General features: G+C 39.9%; 1 protein-coding gene across 2 annotated transcripts in view; it reads left to right on the top strand.

The window, feature by feature from the left end:
* The first annotated feature begins 630 nt into the window (after positions 1 to 630).
* Positions 631 to 10,939, top strand: part of LOC115198638 (transcription intermediary factor 1-alpha) — a 35,909-nt gene continuing 25,600 nt past the window's right edge. For both annotated transcript variants that reach the window (XM_029760721.1, XM_029760720.1), the window contains exons 1-4: positions 631 to 1,438; positions 1,593 to 1,711; positions 6,093 to 6,240; positions 6,420 to 6,552. In XM_029760721.1, coding sequence (XP_029616581.1) covers positions 1,150 to 1,438; positions 1,593 to 1,711; positions 6,093 to 6,240; positions 6,420 to 6,552 — 689 coding nt within the window. In that variant the 5' untranslated portion in view covers positions 631 to 1,149. The remainder of the gene's footprint in view (positions 1,439 to 1,592; positions 1,712 to 6,092; positions 6,241 to 6,419; positions 6,553 to 10,939) is intronic.

The following is a 10,939-nucleotide window of genomic DNA, read 5'->3' as shown; positions in this document are numbered from 1 at the left end:
GACATGGGTCATTGCTGTACGTTGAAGGCAGTGTCCATTTCAACAATGTATAGGCCCACAAGGTCAAGCTGTAAGGTCTTCAGTGTTCTCTCTAAAGCACGTCTGACCAGCTCCAGAGGATGGAAGGTATTCCACAGCTACATATTTTGAATAACATTTGAATAAATACATTATTGACATAGGCTCTATGATCACAAAAGAAGACAGTCAGTGACCTTGCCCACTACTAAAATACATTTGATCAAATACTTCATGGTTTCATTAGACCAAAACAGACATGAGTATATGCCTTTCAAACTTTCTCAAAATATACACCTTTCTACAGTAGAAGATATCCTCTCTGTTTTATATTACAACATTTGGAAGTCCAGTACAGAAGTCCAGAGAGGACATTTGAGAGGAGATCAACTCCTCCCCAGGCTACTGGGTTTTGCTGGCAGGGACTTTGGGAGGGATTCATAAATTGATAATGAATGGGGAATCATGTAAGTAAATATGACTGTGAAAAAAATCTAATAAATGAACTGTTTTTTTTTACTTGGTACATTTATTTGCTTGTGTTGATTGCATTGAACAATTAAAAACGCCTTTCGAATATAACAAGCTATTTTGGCCTGAACTGGTCGCTGTACCATAAAAATATCGGAGTGCATGCTGGGCACTCCGTGTGTGTTTTTTTGGGGGAAAGAATGTTGCTTGTACAGATGGTAGCTAGCAAGCAATTTCCATTGATAGAAGTTTGTATTGCACGTTTATTGTACAACATTACTATTCGGTGTCCTCTACTATGGTTCAGTTTCATTGACACTAGGCAGCTATTTAATAACTAAATTACGTCATCCTTCGTGGTAGCAACTGTGTCATCTAGCTAACGTTAGCCATCTAGCTTCTCAACCGCAGAGTTAAACACTTTCAATTTATATTTTATACTAATGTTGGCTAAACCTGCCATAACTGTGGGTAATTTCGGGAGGTAGTATTATGTAGGAACCATGAAATTTGCTCGTGCAAGGCATATGTCCAACTGATTTCGACTTTAACAGACTGCAGAGAGACTAGCTAACATTAGCTAGTATCCGCTAGCTAACAGTGACTGGTTTCCAAGCACTCAAGTCCATCTTGAATAGGCACAAAGCAACAACCGAGACAATGGATGAGAGCCCAGAAGCTGCTGTGGACAACGATGACCTTGTTATTATTGTGGAAAACGAGGCAGAGAGCTTGCCAGCTGAAGAGGAGAGAGCGAAACAGCTAGGAGGTAGCATCGGTCTCATGGACACTTGCCCTGTCTGTAAGTTGAATTTCCACAACCGAGAGCCGAAACTTCTGCCATGCCTCCACTCTTTCTGCAAGAAGTGTCTTCCACCCCCTTCAAGGAACTTAGTCAACACTGAACAACGTCGCGACCCGCAACTTCAAGCGGACAACTCGAAACCACGTGAGATCCGTCAGCTTGTTTATCGGGAAGTTGATAACTGTACTGAAGTGCAGGATGATCATTGCAACTTTTCATTAAAATGCAGATGTCTTTTGTAACTTGATATTAGAAGATGCCTTACTCATTCCTGTGTATGTTATTCCCCTGGTTCCAGTCAATGTGATCCGCTGCCCAGTTTGTCGACAAGAGTGCTGGGAGGTGGAGGTGCTGGATAACTTCTTTGTGAAGGACTCTGTGGAGGTTCCCAGCAGCACAGTGGAGAAGACCAGTCAGGTGCGTTAATATTGTTTACCAGTAAGGGTGACAAATGGTACACTCGAATGGGGAAAACATTTTTCTGATGGTGGAGTCTGTTAAGGTCAGGTAGTAAGTGCTTACTGACTGAGACCCAGGACACTAACAGTGCCTAGAGAAAGTATTCATACCCCTTTACTTATTCCACATTTTGTCGTGTTACAGCCTGAATTCAAAATGGATTAAAAAAAAAAATTCTCACCCATCTACACACAATGACAAAGTGAAAACATGTTTTTAGAAGTTGTTACAAATGTATTCAAAATTAAATACAGAACTATCAAATTTTTTATTTCACCTTCATTTAACCAGGTAGGCCAGTTGAGAACAAGCTCTCATTTACAACTATGACCTGGCCAAGATAAAGCAAAGCAGTGTGACAAAAACAACAGAGTTGCACATAAACAAATGTACAGTCAATCACACAATAGAAAAATATATGTACAGTGTGTGCAAATGTAGAAAAGTATGGAGGTAAGGCAATAAATAGGCCATGAAGGCAAAATAATTACAATTTAGCATTAACACTGGAATGGCAGATGTGCAGATGATGATGTGCAAGTAGAGAATAGAGATACTGGGGTGCAAAAGAACAAGATGGTAAGTAACAACATGGGGATGAGGTAGTTGGGTGTGCTATTTACACATTGGCTGTGTACAGGTACAGTGATCGGTAAGCTGCTCTGACAGCTGATGCTTAAATTTAGAGAGAGAGATAAGACTCCAGCTTCAGCGATTTTTATTTTTTAAATTTTTTTTTTTATATTTTTTTTATTATTATTAGTATTTTTTTGGCAATTCGTTCTAGTCATTGGCAGCAGAGAACTGGAAGGAAAGGCAGTCAAAGGAAGTGTTGGCTTTGGGGATGACCAGTGAAATATACCTGCTGGAGTGTGTGCTACGGGTGGGTGTTGCTATGGTGACCAGTGAGCTGAGATAAGGTGGGGCTTTACCTAGCAAAGACTTATAGATGACCTGGAGCCAGTGGGTTTGGCGCCAAATATGTAGTGAGGGCCAACCAACGAGAGCATACAGGTCGCAGTGGTGGGTAGTATAAGGATGGGGCTTTGGTGACAACATAAGTATTCAAACCCCTGAGTCAATACTTTGTAGAAACAGCGATTACAGCTGTGAGTCTTTCTGGGTAACTCTTTAATAAAGGTCGACCGATTATGATTTTTCAACGCCGGTACCGATTATTGGAGGACCCAAAAAAGCCGATACCGATTAATCGGCCAGTTTTATATAAAAAAAGCTGATGGTTCCTTTTAACATGAGTCTTCAATATTCCCAGGTAAGAAGTTTTAGGTTGTAGTTATTATAGGAATTATAGGACTATTTCTCTCTACGATATTCTATTTCATATACCTTTGACTATTGGATGTTCTTATAGGCACTTTAGTATTGCCAGTGTAACAGTATAGCTTCCGTCCCTCTCCTCGCTCCTACCTGGGCTCGAACCAGGAACACATCGACAACAGCCACCCTCGAAGCAGCGTTACCCATGCAGAGCAAGGGGAACAACTACTCCAAGTCTCAGAGCGAGTGACGTTTGAAACGCTATTAGCGCGCACACCGCTAACTAGCTAGCCATTTCACATCGGTTACACCAGCCTAATCTCGGGAGTTGATAGGCTTGAAGTCATAAACAGTGCAATGCTTGAAGCATTGCAAAGAGCTGCTGACAAAACGCACGAAAGTGCTGTTTGAATGAATGCTTACGAGCCTGCTGTTGCCTACCACCGCTCAGTCAGACTGCTCTATGGAATCATAGACTTAGTTATAATATAATAACACACAGAAATACGAGCCTTAGGTCATTAATATGGTCGAATCCGGAAACTATCATCTCGGGAAAAAAACCGTTTATTCTTTCAGTGAAATATGGAATCGTTCCGTATTTTATCTAACGGGTGGCATCCCTAAGTCTAAATATTCCTGTTACATTGCACAACCTTCAATGTTATGTCATAATTACGTAAAATTCTGGCAAATTAGTTCACAACGAGCCAGGCGGCCCAAACTGTTGCATATACCCTGACTCTGCGTGCAATGAACGCAAGAGAAGTGACACAATTTCACCTGGTTAATATTGCCTGCTAACCTGGATATCTTTTAGCTAAATATGCAGGTTTAAAAATATATAGTTCTGTGTATTGATTTTAAGAAAGGCATTGATGTTTATGGTTAGGTACAATCGTGCAACGATTGTGCTTTTTTCGCAAATGCGCTTTTGTTAAATCATCCCCCGTTTGGCGAAGTTGGCTGTCTTTGTTAGGAAGAAATAGTCTTCCCACAGTTCGCAACGAGCCAGGCGGCCCAAACTGCTGCATATACCCTGACTCTGTTGCAAGAGGTGACACATTTTCCCTAGTTAAAAGAAATTCATGTTAGCAGGTAATATTAACAAAATATGCAGGTTTAAAAGTATATACTTGTGTATTAATTTTAAGACATTGATGTTTATGCTTAGGTACACGTTGGAGCAACGACAGTCCTTTTTCGCAAATGCACACCACATCAATTATATGCAACGGACAGGCTAAGGACAGGCTATGCAAAGGACAGGCTAGATAAACTAGTAATATCATCAACCATGTGTAGTTAACTAGTGATTACGATTGATTGATTGTTTTTTATAAGGTAAGTTTAATGCTAGCTAGCAACTTACCTTGGCTTCTTACTGCATTCGCGTAACAGGCAGGCTCCTCATGGTGCAATGTAAAGCATGTGGTTAGAGCGTTGGACTAGTTAACCGTAAGGTTGCAAGATTGAATCCTCGAGCTGACGAGGTAAAAATCTGTCGTTCTGCCCCTGAACAATGCAGTTAACCCACCGTTCCTAGGCCGTCATTGAAAATAAGAATGTGTTCTTAACTGACTTGCCTAGTTAAATAAAGGTGTAATTTTTTTTTTTTATATAAATCGGTGTCCAAAAATACCGATTTCAGATTGTTATGAAAACTTGAAATCGGCCCTAATTAATCAGCCATTCCGATTAATCAGTCGACCTCTACTCTCTAATAGCTTTCCACACCTGGATTGTACAACATTGGCCATTATCCTTTTCAAAATTCTTCAAGCTCTGTCAAATTGGTTGTTGATCATTGCTAGACAACCATTTTCACATCTTGCCATAGATTTTATAGCATATTTAAGTAAAAACTTGAACTCGGCACTCAAGAACATCCAATGTCTTATTGGTAAGAAACGCCAGTGTAGATTTGTCCTAGTGTTTTCGGTTTTTGACCTGCTGAAATGTGAATTCATCTCCCAGTGTCTGGTGGAAAGCAGACTGAACCAGGTTTCCCTCTAGGATTTTGCCTGTGCTTAGCTCAGTTTATTTTTTATCCTGAAAAACTTCCCAGTCAGCATACCCATAACAGCATACCCATAACATGGTGAAACCACCACTATGCATGAACATATGGAGAGTAGTACTTAATAATGTGTTGTATTGGATTTGCCCCAAATAAAACACTTTGTATTCAGGACAAAATATTGATGACTTTGCTACATTTTTTGCAGTAATACTTTAGTGCCTTGTTGCAAACAAAATGCAGGTTTCTCAATAATTTTGTTCTCTACAGGCTTCCTTTTCACTCTGTCTATTGGGTTAGTATTGTGGCGTAACTACAATGTTGCTCCATCCTCAGAGTTCTATCACAGCCATTAAACTCAAACTGTTTTTTAAAGACCTTTGGGCTCATGGTGAAATCCCTGAGTGGTTTCCTTCCTCTCCGGCAACTGAGTTAGGAAATGCGCCTGTATCTTTGTATTGACAGGCAATCAAAAGTGTAAATAATAACTTCGCCATGCTCAAAGGGATATTCAATGTCTGCGTTTTTATTTTTACCCATCTACTAATAGAGGTGGCCTTTGCAAGGCATTGGAAAACCTTCCTGGTCTTTTGTGGTTTAATCTGTGTTTGAAATTCAATGCTCAACTGAGGGACCTTACAGATAATTGTGGGGTACAGAGATGAGGAATTAATTCAAAAATTGTTAAACACTGTGTCCATGCAACATATGTGACTTGTTAAGTACATTTTTATTCCTGAACTTATTTAGGCTTGCCATAACAAGAGATTGAATACTTATTGACTCAAGACATTTAACCTAACATAATTCCACTTTGACATTATGGGGTATTGTGTGTAAGCCAGTGATAACAAATCTCTATTTAATCCATTTTAAATTCAGACTAACACAACAAAATGTGGAAAAAGTTGAGTGTGAATACTTTCTGAAGGCACTGTATACCATGTGTCACCACTGAAACGTTGCCTTGCATAAGACTAAAATCATGGATTCAAGCAAAAACCAGTTCTTGCTCATATGTTCTCCCTTCCCTATTTCCAGGTGTGTATGAGTTGTGATGACAACACCGAGGCCACAGGGTTCTGTGTGGAGTGTGTGGAGTTCCTGTGTGTGACGTGTATTGAGGCCCACCAGAGGGTCAAGTTCACCAGGGATCATACCATACGGCAGAAGGAGGAGATGTCCCCAGGTAGCCTACTCTATGAAAATATGTGGCTTTCTGAATAGTATACTGTAAGAAAATATAATGTCCAGGGCCAAGGAAGGTGGAAGGTACAACGAAATCTATGAAACCAAATCACAAATATGTAGAAAGGTAAATGCATAGTGATTTATTTTCTTATATGCTAAATTCTTGTCTTATTCCAGAGGCTGTGGGTGCGTCCTCACAGAAGCCAGTGTTCTGTGACATCCACAAGCAGGAGCCTCTCAAACTGTTCTGTGAGACCTGTGACCGTCTCACCTGCAGGGACTGTCAGCTGCTCAAGCACAAAGACCACAAGTATGACCACATTATTTATTCACCCTTTATGTTTCCAGGTTAGTTTCAGAGAATCTCTTTTGTCGTGCCTAGCTACCTCAACTTCTTTGGGATAGGGGGCAGTATTTTCACGGCCGGATAAAAAACGTACCCGATTTAATCGTTACTACTCCTGCCCAGAAACTAGAATATGCATATAATTAGTAGATTTGGATAGAAAACACTCTAAAGTTTCTAAAACTGTTTGAATGTTGTCTGTGAGTATAACAGAACTCATATGGCAGGCCAAAACCTGAGAAGATTCCATGCAGGAAGTGCCCTGTCTGACAATTTGTTGTCCTTCTGTTGCATCTTTATTGAAAATACAGCATCTCTGCTGTAACGTGACATTTTCTAAGGCTTCCATTGGCTCTCTAAAGCCGCCAGAAAGTGGAATGGGGTGTCTGCTGTCTCTGGGCAAAGTACAGCAGCAGAATTTGTAAGTGGTCAGCCTGGGGACAGTGAGACTGAAAGGCGCATTCACGAGACTACTCCATTTTTTTCTTTCAGCCTTTGAATGAATACAACGTTGCCCAGTTGGAATATTATCGCTATTTTACGAGAAAAATAGCATAAAAATTGATTTTAAACAGCGTTTGACATGCTTCTAAGTACGGTAATGGAATATTTTGACATTTTTTGTCACGAAATGCGCTCGCGCATCACCCTTCGGATAGTGACCTGAACGCACGAACAAAACGGAGCTATTTGAATATAACAATGGATTATTTGAGACCAAAACAACATTTATTGTTGAAGTAGAAGTCCTGGGAGTGCATTCTGACGAAGAACAGCAAAGGTAATCCAATTTTTCTAATAGTAATTCTGAGTTTAGTAAGCCCCAAACTTGGTGGGTGTCAAATTAGCTAGCCTGTGATGGCCGAGCTATGTACTCAGAATATTGCAAAATGTGCTTTCGCCGAAAAGCTATTTTAAAATCTGACACCACGATTGCATAAAGGAGTTCTGTATCTATAATTCTTAAAATAATTGCTATGTATTTTGTCAACGTTTATCATGAGTAATTTAGTAAATTCACCGGAAGTTTTCGGTGGGTATGCTAGTTCTGAACATCACATGCTAATGTAAAAAGCTGTTTTTTGATATAAATATGAACTTGATTGAACAAAACATGCATGTATTGTGTAACATAATGTCCTAGGAGTGTCATCTGATGAAGATCAAAGGTTAGTGCTGCATTTAGCTGTGGTTTGGGTTTATGTGACATATATGCTTGCTTGGAAAATGGCTGTGTGATTATTTGTGTCTATGTACTCCCCTAACATAATCTAATGTTTTGCTTTCGCTGTAAAGCCTTTTTGAAATCGGACAATGTGGTTAGATTAACGAGAGTCTTATCTTTAAAATGGTGTAAAATAGTTGATTTGATTGTTTGAGAAAATTGAATTGTGGTATTTTTTGGGGTTCCGCTAGCGGAACGTCTGTCCTCAACAGGTTAACCTCTCTGGGGTGTGTGGGATGCTAGCTTCATTTTGGGCCCACTTTTTTTCACGGTCGCTGCGCTTAGACCGAGCGAGCTACGGTCAAGCGGGGCATCTCATTGAACTCGGCACGGCCTTGAGATTATGGTAATACCATTGCAGGCTCTTTGTGTCTTTAACCTCTCTGGGACATGTGGGAAGCTAGCGTTCAACAGCCAGTGAAATAGCCAGGCGGCAAATTCAAAACAACTCATAATTCAAATTTCTCTAACATACAACTATTATATCCCATTTTAAAGATACACTTCTCATTAATCCAACCACATTGTCCGATTTCAAAAAGGCTTTACGGCGAAAGCATAACATTAGATTATGTTAGGACAGCGCCGAGACAAGAAAAACCACACAGCCATTTTCCAAGCAAGGAGAGGCATCACAAAAACCAGAACTACAGCTATAATTAATCACTAACCTTTGATGATCTTCATCAGATGGCACTCATAGAACTTCATGTTACACAATACATGTATGTTTTGCTCGATAAAGTAAATATTTATATCCAAAAACCCCATTTTACATTGGCGTGTAATGTTCAGAAATGTTTTGCCTCCCAAAACTTCCGGTGAATGAGCACATCAATTTACAGAAATACTCATCATAAACATTGATAAAATATACAACTGTTATTCAAAGATACACTTCTCCTTAATGCAACCGCTGTGTCAGATTTCCAAAAAGCTTTACAGCGAAAGCACACTTTGAAATAATCTGAGTACAGCGCTCAGTCACAAAACCAAACCCGCCATTTTGTGGAGTCAACAAAACTCAGAAATAGCATTATAAATATTCACTTACCTTTGATCTTCATTGGAATGCACTCCCAGGAATCCCAGTTCCACAACAAAGGTTCATTTGTTTCGGTAAAGTCCATCCTTTATGTCCAAATACCTCCTTTTTGTTCGCGCGTTCAGTCGAGTAATCCAAATCCACTGTGCTAGAGCAGTTAGTTCAGGCGAATAGTCAGTTATATTACAGTTCGTAGAAACATGTCAAACGATGTATAGAATAAATCTTTAGGATGTTTTTATCTGAAATCTTCCATAATATTCCAACCGGACGATTCCTTTGTCTTCAAAAAAGAAAAGGAACACAGCTAACTCTCACGGGAGCGCGCGCCACTGAGCTCATGTCATTTTCTCAGTCATCTGATTCCACTGGCTCTTATTCTCTCCCCATTCACAGTAGAAGCATGAAACAACGTTCTAAAGACTGTTGACATCTAGTGGAAGCCTTAGGAAGTGCAAAATGACCCCACAGACACTGTATATTGGATAGGGAATCACTTGGAAAAACTACAAACCTCAGATTTCCACACTCCCTGGTTGGATTTTTTTCTCAGGTTTTTGCCTGCCAAATGAGTTCTGAGTAGCAGGCAGTTTACTCTGGGCACCTTTTCTTCCGGACGTCAAAATACTGCCCCCTACCCCGATTAAGTTAAAGGGATACTTTGGGATTTTGAGCATGAGGACCCTAATCTACTTACCCAGAGTCAGATGAACTAGTGGATACAATTCTTATGTCTCTGTGTCCAGTATGAAGGAAGTTAGTTAGTTTCTAGAGCCAATGCTAACTAGTGTAAGCACAATGACTGGAAGTCTGTGGGCTTCTGCTAGCATGCTGTATCTGCTAGCATTAACTGGAAGTCGCTCTGTATAAGAGCATCTTTCTAAACGACTTCAATGTAACAAGAGACCTACCTATCAGAGGTCTGAGTTGAAACCTTCAATAGTCAATATTATGCTCAAACTGGTTCTATATTTTGAAGTATTGTTTTTGTACCTGTGCTTCATGTGTTGGTATTAATCCTCTGTGGGGATTTTCAGGTGAACAAAAAGGAGAGCAGTCGTTGATAAGATCAATAAAAATCCATCTGGTTTATTACAAGAATTCAGGGAGAACACCTCTAATTATATATTAATCATACAGCACTGAAGGTTCTGTAAACAGAGGCTTGTAGGAAGTCACATGAACTGCTACATAATCTGTGTCTCAGATAGATACATTACATTATCAGTGTGCCCTAGGCTCAGACAAACTTTAACCATAACATTCAACACGGACAGACATTTGATACTAGCAGTTAAACAGGTGTAAGGCGGAACATCAACTTATACTTAACAAAAATATAACGTAACATGTAAAGTGTTGGTACCACGTTTCATGAGCTGAAACAAAAGATCCCATTTTCCATATGCACAAAAGGCTTATTTCTCAAAAATTTTGTGCACACATTTGTTTACATCCCTGTTAGTGAACATTTCTTCTTTATCAAGCCAATCCATCCACCTGACAGGTGTGGCATATCAAGAAGCTGATTAAACAGCATGATCATTTCACCGGTGCATCTTGTGCTAGGGACAATAAAAGGCCACTCTAAAATGTGCAGTTTTGTCACACAACACAATGCCACAGATGTCGCATGCAATTGGCATGCTGACTGAAGGAATGTCTACCAGAGTTGTTGCCAGAGAATTGATTGTTCATTTCTCCACCATAAGCCGCCTCCAATGTTGTTTTAGAGAATTTGGCAGTATGTCAAACCGGCCTCACAACCGCAGACCACGTGTAACCACGCCAGCCCAGGACCTGCACATTCGGCTTCTTTACCTGAAACTGAGGAGTATTTCTACCTGTAATAAAGCCCTTTGTACAGATTGTAGCTAGCAATTTCCCTTTGGCTGTGCCCCCTGCCCAGTCATGTGAAATCCATAGATTAGGGCCTAATTTTATTTTAATTGGCTGATTTCCTTTTATGAGCTTTAACTCAGTAAATTTGTTACAACAGATAATTATAGACTAACAGGTGCAAAATGACTTAATTAAATATGGTACTTAAACATACGTGGTTAATTCCTGTTTCCCTTCCC

Source organism: Salmo trutta, chromosome 8 (assembly GCF_901001165.1).
Source record: "Salmo trutta chromosome 8, fSalTru1.1, whole genome shotgun sequence".
In the NCBI taxonomy this organism is placed as follows: Eukaryota; Metazoa; Chordata; class Actinopteri; order Salmoniformes; family Salmonidae; genus Salmo; species Salmo trutta.
This window is presented reverse-complemented; position numbering and strand designations above follow the sequence as displayed.